Source organism: Pyxicephalus adspersus, chromosome 11 (assembly GCF_032062135.1).
Source record: "Pyxicephalus adspersus chromosome 11, UCB_Pads_2.0, whole genome shotgun sequence".
NCBI classification, from domain to species: domain Eukaryota; kingdom Metazoa; phylum Chordata; class Amphibia; order Anura; family Pyxicephalidae; genus Pyxicephalus; species Pyxicephalus adspersus.
In genome coordinates, this window is record NC_092868.1 from 589,203 (window position 1) to 607,539 (window position 18,337).

At 49.7% G+C, this 18,337-nt stretch overlaps 2 protein-coding genes across 8 annotated transcripts in view; one reads left to right on the plus strand and one right to left on the minus strand.

The window, feature by feature from the left end:
- Nucleotides 1-4,281: 4,281 nt before the first annotated feature.
- On the plus strand, nt 4,282-5,061 carry LOC140340317 (proproteinase E-like; the record flags this gene model as incomplete). Its single annotated transcript, XM_072425406.1, is given in 3 exon segments — nt 4,282-4,424; nt 4,691-4,843; nt 4,968-5,061. Coding segments are annotated over 3 exon segments (314 nt in total), but the record flags the coding sequence as incomplete, so codon positions are not given.
- A 478-nt stretch (nt 5,062-5,539) lies between these two features.
- RAP1GAP (RAP1 GTPase activating protein) overlaps nt 5,540-18,337 on the minus strand; it is a 50,315-nt gene continuing 37,517 nt past the window's right edge. For 5 of the 7 annotated variants that reach the window (XM_072425401.1, XM_072425404.1, XM_072425405.1 and 2 more), the window contains 21 exons: nt 18,079-18,126; nt 17,871-17,909; nt 17,602-17,787; nt 17,016-17,119; nt 16,419-16,497; nt 15,924-15,977; nt 15,525-15,608; nt 13,679-13,779; nt 13,338-13,467; nt 12,981-13,136; nt 12,416-12,487; nt 12,155-12,241; nt 11,818-11,958; nt 11,005-11,136; nt 10,012-10,089; nt 9,276-9,385; nt 8,568-8,681; nt 8,358-8,478; nt 7,924-8,035; nt 7,687-7,790; nt 5,540-6,454 (listed from right to left, as the gene is read on the minus strand). In XM_072425401.1, the coding sequence (XP_072281502.1) occupies nt 6,389-6,454; nt 7,687-7,790; nt 7,924-8,035; nt 8,358-8,478; nt 8,568-8,681; nt 9,276-9,385; nt 10,012-10,089; nt 11,005-11,136; nt 11,818-11,958; nt 12,155-12,241; nt 12,416-12,487; nt 12,981-13,136; nt 13,338-13,467; nt 13,679-13,779; nt 15,525-15,608; nt 15,924-15,977; nt 16,419-16,497; nt 17,016-17,119; nt 17,602-17,787; nt 17,871-17,909; nt 18,079-18,126 (2,118 nt within the window). In that variant the 3' untranslated portion in view covers nt 5,540-6,388. Of the gene's footprint in view, nt 6,455-7,279; nt 7,325-7,686; nt 7,791-7,923; nt 8,036-8,357; nt 8,479-8,567; nt 8,682-9,275; nt 9,386-10,011; nt 10,090-11,004; nt 11,137-11,817; nt 11,959-12,154; nt 12,242-12,415; nt 12,488-12,980; nt 13,137-13,337; nt 13,468-13,678; nt 13,780-15,524; nt 15,609-15,923; nt 15,978-16,418; nt 16,498-17,015; nt 17,120-17,601; nt 17,788-17,870; nt 17,910-18,078; nt 18,127-18,337 lie in introns of all 7 variants that reach the window. The other 2 variants (XM_072425399.1, XM_072425400.1) reach the window with 2 other exon arrangements.

The window sequence follows — 18,337 nt, forward strand, 5'->3', positions numbered from 1 at the left end:
GGGGTTTTTTTGGTGGAGGTTTAGTTCTGGTTTAAGAGGATAGCGTTTTGGTCCTCCAAAGTGAATGGAAGAGCGAGGAGGAAGCTGGTCAGAGGCCACCAGGAAGTCTATGGCAGTTACAGGAATTTATGGCAAAGAGCGATAATTGTGTGCATGTGACCACAATCTCACAACGATCCACAAATGTGGCTTCTAGGGGAGAGTTGTCACTCCTCACAAAAGGCCACATTGTCACCGCTGAGCTTTGTCACACCCAAGGCCAAGTGGGAAAAGTTTTTGTAGTAAAATGAGACCAAAATCACAATCGCCGATTTGTCAGAAAGCCAGAGATCTTCAAACCTACTTCAAGGCATGACGGAGGAAGAATCAGGCGGTGCTGGAGCACGGCCACTTGTCGGGATAAAAGCTGGATGAGGCAAAATTAAAGAAAAAAAATCTGCTGCCAGAACTTGGGAAGAAGAAGGTTCACCAACTTGACAATGGCCCAAAGCAACATGGACCACACAATGGCAGATAAATATTTGCTGGGGTTCCCTTGTCCGAGCCCAGACATAAACCCTACTGAAGATCACCAACAATCTCCATCCAATCTGAGCAGATTTATAAAGATGATTGCCGTGTGTGTGGGTTACATTGCTGGAGAACTCAAGAGATGGTTCCATAAAGCGCTGACCCGGGTCACCTGACCCTTTATCCACCTCAGCCATTCTTTTATTTGTTACCTTCTATTTCAATGTTATAACTGATTGAAGTAAATGTTGTATAGCTGGAAGTGATTTGTGTGTTTTATTCATTTTGGGGTATATAGTTTGTATCCGATTCTTTTCTATACCCACTGCATGGAAAGCCATGCACCCCTCCTGTCCCAGATGGTGAGGAATGCCCAATCCATAGGTATCGCTGGAACTCTTCACCCCTCCATTCTGCAGATACATTCACAGGTTATCTTCACGGTTACAGTGCTTGGCATTTGCACCTCCAAAGAAGAATAAATAACCTGGACTGGGGGGGCTCTGCAGAAAGGAGGAGAGCACTAATACTTCAAAAAGACTCCTGCAACTGAACCATAGCAGTGATCTCGCCGGCCCCTTTTAGCTGGGAGCACCACCCAACACTTTTTAGTAACCACCTGGCTGTGTTTGGGTGCTTCCTGATGTGCTGTGTCACACTACTGGAGGGCTCAGCAGAGAGCTCAGCAGAGAGCTCCTGGCACCACAAGTCCTCAGGTACAGCTTCCTCTCCAGCGAGGAGTAATGAGCAGCACATTGGTAGAAATGCCTTAGGTGGTCTCACACATCAGATATTTGAATACAGAGTGCCTAGGCATGGGAAGTGATCCGAGAATACACAACCAAATTAAATTTTCTTTTTTGTGATCCTGTCCACTTTAATGCAGCAAAAAATAAAAATTCAATAAAAAAAAGAAAAACCGCTGAGCATGTTCCCTGACATTGTAGATGAAATATAGAGTATAAAATGATTATTATTCTACCAATATTTGAAGTTGCTTTCATAATTTTAGTTAGTATGTCACGTGAGCCAATGGGCCAGATTTCTACCTGAGCCTAGGCAGTTTGGATCACATGATCTTTGGCTCCCAATCACCGCATACTGCAGAGGGTGATTTCAGGCAGCAGTTTGGGGGGTCAGTAAAGTACAAAAGACTCTGCATGATATATATGAGATACAGCTGCCCTGTGTACACTACAAAAGCTCCTCCGCTGAGGGGCTCCGGGCTGTTCAATGACTGCGTTATGGCTTTTTGAGGCAATTGTGGTCATTTTTCTTGAGGTATGCAGTTAAACATCCTAAGCTAGACCGAGCTAGACTAAAAATCAAACAAATTGAAGTATAAGATCAAGATTCCATATGAAACAATAATAATCAAAGAAATACAGAAACATTGGAAATTGTGGTTGTGTTCTTCTAACGCGTTTCGCTGTATGGCTTCCGCGGGGGAGGGGAGGGACTCAACTGGACAAATACCATAGCAAGGAATAATTAGGAGGTTATAAAATACATCGACCACTAGTAATAGAGTAGAAGTACAAAATACAACAGTATCAATATGAAATTTATATGGGGATGTGTGTGTATATAGGTTATAGGTATATATGTATGTATATATAGGTGTATATATGTATGTATATGTATGTATAGGTTGTATTTATATCGGTATATATGTGTGTATATATAGGTGTGTGTGTGTGTGTGTGTATGTGTATATATATATATATATATATATGTGTGTATATAGGGATGTATGTATATATAGGTGTATATATGTATCTATATGTATGTATAGGTTGTATTTATATTGGTATATATGTGTGTATATATAGGTTATAGGTATATATAGGTTTATATGTGTGTGTGTGTATAGGGATGTATGTATATATAGGTGTGTGTATAAGTACGTAATAGGTTTAGGGAAGGTATGTCGGCGTCTTTATGTAAACATTTATGTGTGATTGGGTATCCATTGCTTTGCTGATCAGCCACTTTACACTCCCCTCCCCCTCCTATGGATTTTAGTTACGGATAGTCTGAAGTCATACAGTCCCTGCTCGTGTTTTATTTCCCGGTATGATGGGGTACAATCTGCATTCACTGTTACTTTCTCCTGGATTTTCTTATACTTGTAAATATATATATGGATCCATATTAGCTGAGGAAACATGCTGTCACCTATGTGATATTCCCATGCTCATTGCACAGATTTTCCAGCCTGGTTTTCCGAGTAATAGAAGAGATGGAATACATTATTCTATTATCTATTGATTATAATAATGGGAATTCCAGCGGCTGCTTCATTTCCGTAGCCTGACATTTTTATTGTGATCACCTTTTTCCATGACAGAGTTTTACAAAGTTTGATTTTCAGTGTTTACTGATAAGGAGACCTCCGCCTGTCACGGGATGACCCCCGCCACCGTGTCCGGGGGACTATTTAATCCTCTAGCCCCTCTGATTCTGTCTATTACAAGATGCTGCGACTGGTGGTGTCACTTCTGCTGGCTGCCGGGGGTGAGTGATCAATCATTACTAATATCGCTATTATACCTCTGTATGTCAGACTGGTCCATGGAGCTTACAATCTAATTTCTGCATGATGTCAGCCATTATTGTGGGTGCACCATCAGCCCTTTATTATTATTTCTGTCAGTTGCCCCATTCATGTACCAGGTGTACCCGCCACAATAATGGATGCCACTCGGCCGTCTTCAGATGGCAGAGATTGTTGTGTGCTACTTCTAGACTGATATTGGAGTGCCCCCATCCCAAACACGTGACAGGTGCTCTTTAATGATATGTTCGGATTGTTCTATACCTGTTCTCCATAAAGCTCACAGGATCTCTCCTGTTTTCCCAGCATATGGTTGTGGTGTGCCCACCTACCTGCCTAATTCCCGCATTGTAAATGGGGAGGATGCAGCTCCGCACAGCTGGCCCTGGCAGGTGAGTATTGCTGCAGTCTCTGAATGTGAAGGTTGGCTGGGTTAGATCATTGTTCTCTCTTATCTTGCTTTATATTATTATTTTATATCTTTTATTTGTATGGCACCAACATATTGCACAGCGCAGCATTTATACTAAATGTTACCTGGACTCCTCCGATTTGTCAGTGTGACAGCGGACAGAATCGTTCTACTCATAAAAAAAGAAAGGAAATGATTGTGAGAGATCTATACATGATTAGAGGAGCTGGAAATCTACAAATATCAATGAAAAGTCAGAATCTTCCATGATAAACATTGCAGATACACCAAGATTGGAGGAGAAGAGCTCCCTGTGCCCCCCCATACCCTCTGACCCCCAGGTGTCCATCCTGATTGGCTGGTAGTCACCTATTATTACCTATGGCTCATGGAATCATCTCTCCTTCTTCAGGTGTCTCTGCAGGTGCAACGCCCCCAATATTTCCAGCACAATTGTGGGGGGAGTCTGATCACAACCCGATGGGTCCTGACCGCCGCGCACTGTGTGGAGTAAGTTCATTGTAATGAGAGAAATGCACAGAAACAAATGTCCCATCGTCTGTCAGAAATATTCATTTCTCTTCCCTTCTCCTCCCACCGCCTTCTCCCCCTTCCCTCTTTTCTCCCCCCCTTCTCTCTCTCTCTCTCTCTCGGTGTGTATGGAGTATGGGGGGGTCACTGTGTGTATTAGGATATATATGGCGCTCCAGCACTACGTATGTACTAAGCTAAGTTTCCTTTGGGAAGTTCTCCTTTCCTAATCCCCCAATGTCTGCTCATTGCCCTTTTCTCTCCTGGACAGCTGGCGGAAGCCTCCCTAATATCCTGCAGCAAGCGCTCCTCCCAGTGGCCGATCACGCTACATGCAGCCAGCTGGATTGGTGGGGCAGCACAGTGAAGACCACCATGGTTTGTGCCGGAGGAGACACCAAGGCCGGCTGCAATGTGAGTACCGAGGGCAACCATGAGGGGGGGTGTGTAATACCTATCACTGGGGGGGTGGAGAACCAATGGACCCCCCCCTTATCGGTGGTGGAGGGGGGGAACCAATGTGCCAATGTGGGGGGTGACAGCTTCCATCCGAGGTGAATACATTCATAGTAGGGGTGACGTATCGCCCAGAATGCACCAATCAGGTTCTCCGGCATCTGATTGGTGGTTGGGCTCTTTTTTTTCTCAGTCTTGGATCTGATTTCTCTTCCTCTTCTCAGGGTGACTCCGGTGGCCCCCTGAACTGCCAGGGCGGTGACGGCAGGTGGTACGTACACGGCATTGCCAGCTTTGTGTCATCTCGGGGCTGTAACACCCTAAAGAAACCAACCGTGTTCACCCGTGTCTCCGCCTTCAATGATTGGGTCAATGATGTGAGTATTCTAGAAACTCCGGGAAATGCTTCAAAATGATTGGTTGGGGTGGTTTGGTCTATGAGCTGAAAGTATCAGAAGGCAGTGCAGATGTGACAGTAACATATTTCACTTTTCTCCATAGATCATCAGTAAGAACTGAGCCCAGAAACCCTCCGAGTTCTACTGAACGCCCTTCACGTGTCACCCCGATATATCAATAAACGCCGATCATTGTACGACGTGTCCATCATTGTATGACGTGTCTGGTGTGTCACATGTCCTGCGTGTCTCGTGTACCTCATTGTATGACGTGTCCTGCGTGTGACGTGTCCTATGTATGATCTAACATGTCAGTAGATTCCGGCATCATCCAGCCACACATGAATTGAGTTTGATCCCACTGGTCCCACAAATTAGCCCAATACATACAATTGTACATACATGTAACACGCGTGGCATGAGATCAGATCCTTTGCCCCATCCCCCGCCCAAAGGACAGAGAGGGGGAACTGTACAATATTCTGTTTATTCCTCTGTGGCCATAAAACTTTCATAAATCCTTTTTACAAATAAAATAATCTCTTCATAAATACAATAATTTCTCTTACACATAAAGACAACAACACGTCAACACGTCATCGGATTCCATGGAAAAATAGTGTCATTTGTGGCCTCTGCTTCATGGAGGACCGAGGACAGAGAGAGCTGGGGTGCGGGTGATGTCAGGGCCAAGCGGTGGACCCGAGGGGTGCGGGGGGGATATTTAGGTTGGACTTCATTCCAACAAGAAGCTATAAAAGGATTGCATATTATACACATTCAGTATAAAGACATCAGACATGCGGACTGCAGCGAGTGGAGTGAGACCCTCCAGCCCGCTTCATGCTAACAACAAGTGCTTATTGCACACACAGGTGACACAAATGGAATTGTGTCCTCAGGAAATGAGAGGGGTGACCCCATATTACCCACAATGGGGGGGGTGGCAGGTTGTAGCCCACTATGGGGGTGGGGTACAGAAATATTCCACGTGTGGTTAGGGTATGAGCTCTATATGACTGTACAGAGCGGGGGAAGGGAAGGTCCGTGATCCCCGCCTGTAGTACCACGTGTGAATGTGTATGGCGACTGTACAAGGACACGTGACCATGACGAGGACAGAGATCCGCATACAGCAAACCTGCGGCCGAGGAGCCTCCAATCCGCTCCGCTCGGACTTTGTGCATTGCTGGAAATCCTGAGAAAAAAAAATGCGACCGGCGGGTGCAGAATATACAATGAGCGGGGTTCCCTGCGTCCGAGAGAAATATCCGACTGTCACCCCCGCCCGCGGAATGGGATCACCCAACGTCCTCCCAATGGCGGAATCTCCCGGAATCTCAGCATCCGCTCGGAAATTTTGCGTCATCTGGAGTTCACCGGATATCCAATAGACAGGCGCCACGCTAATCGGTGTCATGGTGCAAAACATAAAAACCTCCGGGAAGAGTCGGGGTCCTTGGTGATCAATTCGCCCAGAAGTGGCAGATTGGTGGAAATGTCACCGCCGGCAGGAAAACAATCTCACTTGGCTGAATCGAAGGCTGGAGATTGGTGCAAATCCTTCAACTTCTGTCTGCGCTGAGGTCTCTGAAAGAGAGAGAGAGCCATGAGGGGCGGAGCAAAGAGGAGAGCAATGAGGGGCGGAGCAAAGAGGAGAGCGCGCCATGAGGGGCGGGGCACAGAGGAGAGAGCGCCATGAGGGGCGGGGCACAGAGGAGAGCGCGCCATGAGGGGCGGAGCAAAGGGAGGAGACAGGGAGAGAGCACCATGAGGGGCGGAGCAAAGAGTAGAGAGCGCCATGAGGGGCGGGGCACAGAGGAGAGAGTGCAATGAGGGGCGGAGCACAGAGGAGAGAGCACCATGAGGGGCGGAGCAAAGAGGAGAGCGCGCCATGAGGGGCGGAGCAAAGGGAGGAGACAGGGAGAGAGCACCATGAGGGGTGGAGCAAAGGGAGGAGACAGGGAGAGAGGGGAGAGGAGAGGAGTTGTGAGATCACAATGGAAATTAATGAAAGTTCTCCTTTACCAGTTGTGGAATGAAATGGTTCCAAGCTAAGCACATAATAACCCAATGCCAACCAACCAATCACCACCGCGGGGGTGGGGCTACAGATATGGTTCTGCTGTATAATGATTGGCTGTGATGTCATACAACCCAGTTATTGTTTAGATCCAATCAGATAGCAGCTTCCATGCTTACCAGCCAATAGGCTTCCATGCTGCCACTGCTCAGTCTCATCGTAATGCGGCCATTTACCCAGCCCAGTGCACTGGGGCCCCTCAGGGGCTGTCCTACACTGGGGCCCCTGAGTACATTTAGCCATGGTCCCTATATGAGGCCCCCCGAAGCGATGGTGACAAACATGCAGTGCCCGGGGTGACACCGGAATGGAGAGACGGGTAAAGTGCTGACCTGGCAGGACGGAGGGACATCCACCTGACGAGGGGATTAGCAGCGCTGGACGGAGACACAGAGAAGAGCCGAGGTCACAAAGAATCGGAAGAGGACAGAAAAACGGAAACATCGGGAAGGATTTATCATGCTGCACATCAGATCTGCATATTTATTCCGACTCAACCTATCCGGGTCATTGACAAAGAAGTGAAGCCGGGGATCAGAATAACAGCAGATAAGTGTCAGCTATGGGGCCCCATACATATCCAATCTGATTGTACAATCTCCTAGACATGTGACGTATAATGTTACAATGCTCTGTGATTGGATGGAATGGTGGCGGATTTACCAAGGATTGGACAATCAGATTGGGTGGAAGATTTTCCCGTACAATGACAGCTGTGCAGGAAATCACAAAGTCTGACCTGATTGGCCGTATGCTGTCCTGTCCCCTCCAGCTGGATTTTAATCTCGGGATAGGAATCTCCGCTGGCTTTCCGTCCGTCTGTCTGTGGGGAGCGCGGGAACCCTGCAATCACAGAGAAGAGGCGGTCACAGCCATTGTCTCCGCCCACACATGACCCGGAGCAGCCAATCATCTCTCATATACACAGACTGTGCTGGGTGCTCGGGGTCACCGATCGGTAATGACGGATGCGCACCTGATGAGCTGGCTCCGCTGGCGGTGCTGACGCTGCTGGCGCTGTCCTCCAACCACGTGCTGTATATGAAGGAATCCCGCTTGTGGGCGTTTCCTGACGCCGAAACACTTTCCTGGTGAAGAGAAACAAATCTGTCACCGTGCTGGGAGGGGGGGGAGGGGGGGAGACTGAAGAAATGCCTTCTCCTGCCTGCAGCAGATTGGAAAGTTACTGATTGGAGCATTGGGGCTGCTTTTAAATAAAGAATGATCAACTTTTCTGAAATACGAGACTGTCCGTGTATTATATTTGTGTGGGATTTAATAATGCAGACTTGTGAAGTTACTGAAAGGTCCACATGATCTGTAGGGGGAGGGGTCAAAGCGTTGACTTTTTGTAATTTGCTTATTATTTCACTCTCTATATAAACAAACCACAAATGTTTCCCCTCTCACCATGGCGTCGTCGTCATCATCCAGTAATTCGTTCTCCTCTACGACGCTGGCGAAGCTGCTGGCGCTGGATGATGAGCGGGAGAAATCTCGCTGATTGTCCATCCGGGAGCCGGATTCCATTCTGGAAAGTAAAGGGAGATCCGGTCACATGACCAGAGCACCAGGGATCCTGGGGGGCGGGAAGCCCGGATAAGGGGGAGGGGACAGTACCTGTTCTTGGTAGTCGGCATCTCGGGAGAGCTGTGATTGGAAGATTCCTCAGATTTAGGTTCCTGGGAGGCGTGGCCACTGTCTGGAGTCCTTTGGGGTCCTGTTGGGCTTTCCCTGTAAAATATAAAGGGTTTGGTGTCACCGAAGATTTTCTTTTATTCTCTAACCCTGAGGTCCCCATAGGTTTCTGTGCAGATATATATCCACCCAATGGCGGCTTCAATGTTCCCCCGCAGAATGCAGCACTGGGCATCAACGAGAAGAGGAACCGCCAAGAAAGGGGGGTGGAGCTAAAGAGAGGGGCTGAACATGGGACAACCCCTGAGAAAGTAGCCCCACCCCCAAGGAATCCAGGAAATCATGTTGGGAATTTCACCAGTGGGGATCCCCCAATCAGCCTGAAGAATCAGATGAAAGTGATGAGCTTTATTATTGGTTCTTTTATTGATTACCTATAATTATCTGATTACAATGTTCAGTGGGCTGTAAATGAGAAAATTATTTCAGGGGATCCCCAAGATCTTTCTAAGGGTTTCTCCAGGGTAAAATAACGGAGGAAAGATTTAGGTGGATCACCGATCCCTCCAGATCCTGCATCCCAAGAGATCCCTTTGGCTGATTCCTATGAATCCATTCAGTCCCCAGCGGATCCCTGTGGCCCGTCCCCTGAGCTCCTCAGTAGGTGATCCCTATGGATCAGCTCCTCACCTCTTCTCCTGGACCTCCAGTATGTTCTCTATACCGATGGCGCTGCTCCGCCTCGAGCTGAACGGTCCGGACTTCTTCCTGGTTGGACTTTTTCCCGGAACGATGAGGGACTGGAAGAGAAAAAGACATGAGGTCACAAACCACACTACAGCCACTGCTACCGATATTCATATGAATGATCCGTTCTTGGGGAGGTGTCGTATGTCGGATCTTCTCAGCAATGTTATAGAAAATCATCCGAGGAACCAAATGTGGGGGAGGGGGGCTGGGGTCCCAGGAAAATGCTACTCACCTGGCTGTCATGCTGATCCTGGTGAATTAAGCTGAGGATTGCTATGACAGCCGGGTAACACTGACCGGGGAGGTCAGCAATGGCAGCCATGTTTCTCTCTTGGCACAGGCTCCCCTTATCACTCCTGGATAATACAAGAGCCTGCACCAGAATATGGGGGTGTACATATCTATCATGGTCATCTCAATCCTCTGGATTCTCTCTGGCCAATCTGGACACGTTTTACCATATTTGTCATCTGACCAATGAATGGCCGTTATAAATCGGGGATCCTCTGAGGGGTTTTATTTGGGGTACCTGGAGTGTCAGGTGGGTACTGGGCACCAGTGGAGGAGGAGCGCACACAGCGCGCGCTATACAGCAGACATACAAAGAGTCACCCAGCACCGATCCCCATACAACCCTCAGGTGGGCTCATCATACAAAGCTGGAGGAAACATCCACCTCTTCTATGGTTCCTATGCCTATGGCACTTCCGCGGCGTCCATGCCGGCTGGGCGCTTTCCCTGGCACGAGCAACGACTAGTGGGCAGGAGGGGGCGTGGCACAAAGACAGAGAGGAGATGAAATGGTTAATGGAGAGGAAGAATGGTTATCAATGGGCACAAAACCGGATGATGAACGGAAAAGGAACCAAAAACGGGAAAGACGGGGAGAGAAAAGAGAGAAAACCAAGTCATGCGCAGAATGGACTGTCTGTCGTCAGAAACGGTCAATCACCGCGCCAGATATTGTATGAATGTATTGATGGCCGACTATTCTGAGATGATGGTGGGGATACCGGGGTCACTGTAAGATGGGAACCACCACCTGCACCGCCCCCATGGGCTGGGACCACCTACCCGCCGCCCCCCATGGGCTGGGACCACTTACCTGCCCCCCATGGGCTGGGAACACCCTCTCTCTCCCCCCCATGGGCCGGGACCACTTACCTGCCCCCCATGGGCTGGGAACACCCTCTCTCTCCCCCCAATGGGCCGGGACCACTTACCTGCCCCCCATGGGCTGGGAACACCCTCTCTCTCCCCCCCATGGGCTTAGAGCACCTACTCCCCCCCCCCATGGGCTGGGACCAGAGGTTTGGGTCCCAGCTGTGGCACCCACAATACAGGGCCGAGGACATTAGTCCATTGATGGGTTTCCTCGTGGGTTGGGCTGAGGCAAGAGACCACAACTCATTGTTCTACACCTCCCAGTTATCTACAGGAGATCCCCCAATTAGATTGTGAACGAAACATCTGTGTGCTGCAACCCCCCCCCCTGCCATATTTGTCCCCCACCACCTATAGGAAATCCCCATTATAATGCCTCTGCACCCCATACCCCTCCCCCATCTACAGGGGACCCCTATTATATTGTCAGGTTGATTTATTTGTGCTGTACCCCCCATTCACCCTCCAATCACCTACAGGAGACCCCATGTTACCCGACACTTACTATTCCTGGGGGTTTGGGCATCTCGGGGTTGTTGTGTCCAAAGCTGCCGCTGTGACTGGTGGAGACGGTGTGCTGCTTCTTATTGCTGAGCCCCATGGCGTCCATGGATTGGCTGCGGCTTCGGATGACTCGCTGGAAATAGGAAAACCAAAGGACAGAAGATATCAATGACCAAAAGGAGCAATATGGGTCACCAGACCTACCTACATATAGAGATGATTGGCTGCTTATATTCACCTTCCACTTCAATGTCACCTGAATTGTAAGTTCTTCAGACGAGGAGACTTCCTATAGGATTTATATTACACTGCAGCTATAAAAGGCAGAATATAAAAAAATAATCCTTTGTGCCTCCAATATCATACAATGAAGGAACTGCAGTACTACCATTCGACCACCAGGTGTCAGCATATGACAGCACATTGAGGCGATGCAGCAAGGGCTGGCCAGATAGGCCAATTGTTCCAGTGGCCCCCACCGCCTGCAGGGGGTGCAGGAAGCTGGAATGCTGTATACTTAAGGCCCCCACCCTATATTGGAGCAGGGGCCCATTTTGTCTAAATCTGTCCATGCTGGCAAAGTTCTTCTATATATGGCTGAGGTCACCTGGGCTCCTGTACTGACCAAACTGCCTAATACACAGATGGCCACTAGAGGGCGATGCCACCCAACTCGTAATATAAGGGAAGGAAACTGTCATACAGATACCTCTCAGGTAAAGGTGACACCTGGCAGACGCTGTGCTTTATTCTGAGTGACCCCACAGGGCCCGTTAAGTAATATTCCTTCTCTCCCACAAATCCAAAATCTCACCTTGAAGGACTCGAAGAATCCGCCTCCTCCTCCCCCTCCATTCTCCATTTTGTCATCGTCTCCGCACAGGCCCATCATGGATTGGCTGTTAATATGAAGCTCCTCGTACAGAGTCTCCAGCAATGCTGCTCGCGTGCGTTCCTGCATGGTGAGGAGGGGAACAATAATTATTGCAGGTGACCCAGAGGAGCTATCAGAGAAAGCTTCAGGTGTGACTCCAAGCAAAATCCACAGGAAGCTTGCATGGAGCTCTGCGGGGGCGGTACAACCAAACCCCTCCCCCTCCTACAGATGTAGTGCCCCTAGGTTCAGATTTTTACACTCAGATGTTTCTCACCTCCAGCTTGGCAAACTTCTCGGCTTTGTAGCAGGCGTATTCCGCGTTGATCAGCTTTGTTAGGAGAAATTCCTGGAACTCTGCCCCCTGGTGAGAGAGGAGAAGATCCGTGAGAGGGGGTGGGAGGGATTCTCTGCGGTCCGAGCATTCGGCACTGACAGTCCAACAGCCAATGTGTGCGGCAGCTCCGACCCAGAAATCCAATAAGAATTATACCCTGAGGCGGCTGTCTGCCACTGGTCACATGACCACGGGTCTTACCTTCTGGAAAACTGCCGGATCAGGGAGAGGAGGACCGAAGAAAGGCACGTCATCCCGAGCTGTCACCGAGACCTGAAACACAGCGCCAGTCAGACCAGCAGTGCATGCGGGGGGGGGAGGGAAGATCGCTCAGCTGCCATAACTGGTACCTGGGGCAGACAGGGGTGACTGACCCCCATCACCAGTGATCAGCCTACCGGAGAACTTCCATCCACATCCCGAGCAGAAAACAACCACAGAGCAGGAGGAGACCGAGATTTACTACAACCAAATTTCACCGACGTGATTTTACCAGGTGATGACCACGCCAGGCCGTCACAGAGGTCACATGACATTCATCACATGACATCTATTTGTAGGGTTGGAATTTTGTGGCACAAGAGTAGTTCCAGGAAAAGCGAGAGGAGCTTCCAGACCCTCGTTCTCCTAAAATTGAATTCTGGGCGGATATGAAAGACAGAGCTCTGACTGGAAGAGGGGGAAGCAGCACCAGAAGCAAATCAGCCTAACCACCCCAAGGCAGCATTTCGGGGAGGTGACAACCCCCTCCCCCCCCTTTACTCACCTTGTACACAGTGTTGGGGGTGCATGGCTCCTCCACCTGCACCACCATGTAAGCATGCAGGAAGTTGGAGGCGATCATGTCGGGGACGAAGGGCGTGTTCTCATCCTGGAAGACTATGGCTACGATGTCATTCCCAATGTGCCGCTTCCTCTGCAGCTGAACAGGAAGGAAGAGGTAAGTGCGCAGGAACAGGAAGGAAGAAGTAAGTTACATAGCAGGTTAGGTTGAAAAAAGGCATAAAAGTCCATCAAGTTCACCCACCAGGGCAATAAACTTATCCCAGATATACACCCCATGGACATAGCTGATCCGGAGGAAGGAAAAAAAAGAGTACACATGGAACAGGAAGTGGGGTACCTGCTGGGTGTCCCCCTCCGTGTACGGCAGCTTGGTGGACACGTGGAACATGACTTCCTTCCCGCGGAAGTTGCAGTAAATGGATTCCGTTCCCGTCTGTCCGTGAGTGACGTCCAAACCCCCGCGGAAGCTGCAATGTGAACACAACACTGGGGGTCATCCAACCAGAAGTCACATCTCCCCCATGTGTCCTGCCTCTGCCCCGCCCACCTTTGGGTGCCCCCTCTAAAATCTCTACATTGTATACAATCATCCTGGGGGACTAACCAATCACCTCACCTCTTGGTCTGGGGGGGTCAGGTAAGTCACTTCCAGGAAGAAATTAGTCTCCTCCCACTCACCCCTTAAAGTCCTGCAGGAGAACCCGTTCCCCCAACAGCTCCAGGAACTCAGCAAAGGCCGGACTCTCCTCCGTGGTGCTGAATAGTTCCTCTTCTGTGGTCTGCAAGAAAAAAGGATGCCAAGAGTGTCAGAAGAATGCAACAAAGTGCTGACCCTGAGAGCCGGCACCAAACCCTACAATGTGCTGGGGTAATCAGAACTTCCATCTATTACTTTCACCAGCTATCAGCAACATCTATGGCCAGCAAATACCAATCACCATTGACATCTATTACCACCAACACCTAAATCCAACACCCATCACCACCAACACCCATCTATAACCTACATCACCTATCAACATCTTCGACCACCAAATACCAATCAATACCAACAAATAGATAGTAAAACTTAACACCAACACTTCTACATATCCGTAATCCAAACAAAAACCCAACACTGATGTCCCTCACCCCCAAACCTCATAACTGACACCCAAATCCAAAATCCAATACCTGAACCTTCTATTGGTAACATCTCTGACCACCAAATCAACACAACTCTACATATTAGTATTTCCAACAAATTCTTTTCACAACATCCATCCATCACCACCAACCTCAAAACCTAACACTCATCACCACAAACACCCAAACCCAACATCCATCACCTCAAACACCCACACCCAACATCCATCACCACCAACACCCAAACTCAACATCTATCACCACCCAAACCCTACATCCATCACCACCAACCAAAACCCAACATCCATCACCACCAACACCCATCACCACCAACACCCAAACCCAACTCCCATCACCACATCCATCACCACCAACACCCAAACCCAGGATCCATCACCACCAACACCCAAACCCAAGATCCATCACCACCAACACCCAAACCCAACATCCATCGCCACCAACACTCAAACCTAACATCCATTAGCACCAACATCCAAACCCAACCTCCATCACCACCAACCTCCAAACCAAACCTCCATCACCACCAACACCCAAACCCAACATTCATCACCACCAAAACCCAAACCCAGGATCCATCACCACCAAAACCCAAACCCAGGATCCATCACCACCAACACCCAAACCCAGGATCCATCACCACCAACACCCAAACCCAGGATCCATCACCACCCCACCGACACCCAAACCCAACATCCATCACCAGCAACACCCAAACCCAACATCCATCACCACCAACACCACCATTACCCAAACCCAACATCCATCATCACCAACAACCATCATTACCAATACCCAAATCCAGCATCTATCACCACCAACACCCAAACCCAACACCACCAACACCCAAACCCAACAACCATCATCACCAACACCCAAACCCAGCATCTATCACAACCAACACCCAAACCCAACACTCATCACCACCAACAACCAAACCTACACCCAACATATATCACCACCAACATCTGCATCCAACACCCATCACCACTAACACCCAAACCCAACACCACCAACACCTAATAGTATCAGCCAACACCTCTACATAGTACAAATCCCAACAGCCATCACCAATATCTATGACCAGGAGCATCCATTATCAACACCTCATATCACCCCCATCTGTCCCAGCACCTCCCCACCATCAGCCTCTGACCTCCAGTCCTCCCATCAGTCTTACATATGGGGGTTGGTACTGTGGGGTCTGATTTTGGGGGACACTGAATAATGATTGGTTAGGGCCCCTATAAAATATTTCTAGACGGTCACATGACCCAGGTACAAGAGAATAAACCTCAATCATCCCCACATTATACAACAGGCTGGATGACCCCCAACCACCCCCCGCAGGTAACATTGCACTCACTCGCCACATCCTCACCTGCCCTGGTTTCTGGTAGATGACCCCAAATTTAAAGTTATTGCTGATGACGTGTTCATCAAACGTGACGATGAGACGCGAAGCCTAGAGAGAGAAGAAGAAGGATTAATCACCTGCTGAGAACTCCCAGGAACTTCCAGAGCCTGTAGAAGTCAGATCTGACCCATAGACCGGGGAGAGGAGCAGTAAAGTGCAATCACTGTATGTCTGGGATGGGTCAATGGGAGGAAGAGGATGTCATGGGGGGCGTTTTGCTGTGATAGGTCGGTCCTGTTAGCTGCGTGTATGATGAGCAGAGGGTTAACCTCCCATGGCGTGTGACGTGTGTGGGGTTTGTATGTATCATGTTCATCCCCCCTGGGGCAGAATGAGGTCAGATTACCTCGGGGGTGGGCTCACCTTTGGGTAGAGGACGGGGTGAAATCGATCCACGTTCACATCTTCACACACCAACTGAGAACAAAAAAAGAGAGCAATGTGAGAAAAGTGTCCGGCTACACCCTAACCAGGAGATACTACTAGAGCCAGTAATTCCCCCACAGCCAATCACTAAGCAGGATTTATCTGGGCCAACCTGTACAATACGGGGAGTTGTGGGGATGAGACCCACCTGTACCCAGCATAGGGGAAAAAATGTCCCTTACCCAGGTATGGGGACTTTGCTGCCACAGGTGAATCCACAGGACAGAGATGACACGAGCTCTGATATACAATACAGAGACGGGGGGGGGGGTATACCATCCATATAGGTCCTGTTACTCACTATGACCCCACTGTGGGGATTTCCTCACTTCCTGTCTATGTGACCCCATTCCCCATGGGGGAGATTCTTTGCCTTTTCTTCCCCAATCTAATGACGGCCGGGGGTTGGGGGGTACAGGTCACATGACTTACTTTTGCCATCTGCACCACATTGGGGAACTCCGTCAGGCAGGAGATGGGGATGACGTCATGGTAGGTCTGGGATTTAGTCCTGGAGAGGGAAGAAGAGGACAGAGATGATGGATAATCAGAAAGAAGAGTGCAAGGCACTGATGGAGGCCAGAAATGGGGGATCGGCAGGTGGGGGGAAGTGTTTGAATGTGGGGGGCAGAATGTGGGGGGGGGGCAGAATGTAGGATTATTGCCGAGGGTTGGATGGAGCTCCAGGTTCGTCATGCTAATCCCTGGTTTCCTACTGACACAGGACCGGATGAATCTATCTGGATCAGTGCCATAGGGAGGAAGTCAGGGATCAGAATAATGAACCCATCACTGACAGAACTCGGACCCCTGAAATCCCCAGCAGACATGCTGGGAGTTGTAGTTTTTTGGATCAGCTGATCCCATTTCAGTTCCTGTACCAGACTTAGTAAGTGACTGTAAGCTTCCATCAGAGCCTTCTCACACAGGCGCATGGACATGGCTGCTGTATGTGGGGCCCCCTCCTATTGGGGCCCCATCTGGCACACAGCGCAGGGTGCGGTTGGGATGATGGGTGATGTAATGTACCGGAGCAGCAGGCGGAGGTGTTCCTGGTCCCCGATGACGTCGTATTTCAGGGAGAAGACGAGGTGACCCAAAGCCGAATCCACAGAGTAATAATTAAAGTGTTCCTGCAACAAAGAGCGGGGGAGAATCAGCATGACACGACATACTGGGGGGCAGAACTTCCCTATTAACTGGGGGTCACATATGGGGGGTCTGTAGCCTGCCTATAAATTGGTGGGGCCACGTATTGGGGTCTGGACCCTCCCTATAGACTGGGACTGTGGGGGGTTACATATGGGGGGGGGGGGGCTGTAGCCTCCCTATTGACTGGTGGGGTCACGTATGGCAATCTGGCGCCTAACATGAGTGGGGTAACATGAGTGTCCATGACCTCTCTATAACTGCGGGGGTCACATATGGGGTCTGAACCCTTCCCATAAACTGGGGGGGTCAAATATGGGGTCCATAGTCTCTATAAGCTGGGGGGACACATAAAGGGCCCCCAACTTCCCTATGAACTGGGGGTCACATATGGGGTCCCTCTATGAATGTCATTACTGATCACATGATCCTGGGAGAATGCCACGCCCCCCAGTTCCCGACTTACCTTCCCCAGGAAGTGTTTGCGGTACAGGCGCGCCATGTGGTTACTTTCCAGCTTCACCTTCCCACTAGGAGACTGAAGGTTCTCCGGATCCGGCAACAAGGAGAGATCATGATTGGTCCCTTCAATCCAGTAACCCCCAAACTGTGGCAGCAGAATCAGGGGGAAGGGCCCCTCCCGGTTCAGGACCTGCGGGGTGCAAGAGATAAATCCATTACACGAAATCCCACACATGGCAGGGGTCCCCCATACAGGAAGTGAGGGGAACTTACCTCATGGACACTGGGGTAGGGGATGTAATCCTCCTCTGTCTGAAATAAGGAAAACAGAAGATTAGTGCAGGGAATAGCCAAGAACACCGCCACGGCCTATGTCAGACCCCCGAGGAGTGCGGGGTCACATCACACAAATGTGAGGAGCTACAGATTGGATATTCGCAGCAATGCATGTCATCCCCATCCTGGTAACAATGGTACTTACCTTCAGGGGGGGAGGCATGGAATATCTCTGTTCATCCATTCTGCAGCCCTGAAATATGGAGAAGGTCACATGTACAACGCTACTGATTAAGTCAGCCACATTATAGGGTATCAAGGAGGCATGGGCACATCAGGGTAATGGAGGTTAAACAGGTCACGGGGGGAGGGTATAGAGGTCAGACAGGGGCACAGGGGGGCATAGAGGTCAGACAGGGGCACAGGGGGGCATAGAGGTCAGACGGGCACAAGGGGGGCATAGA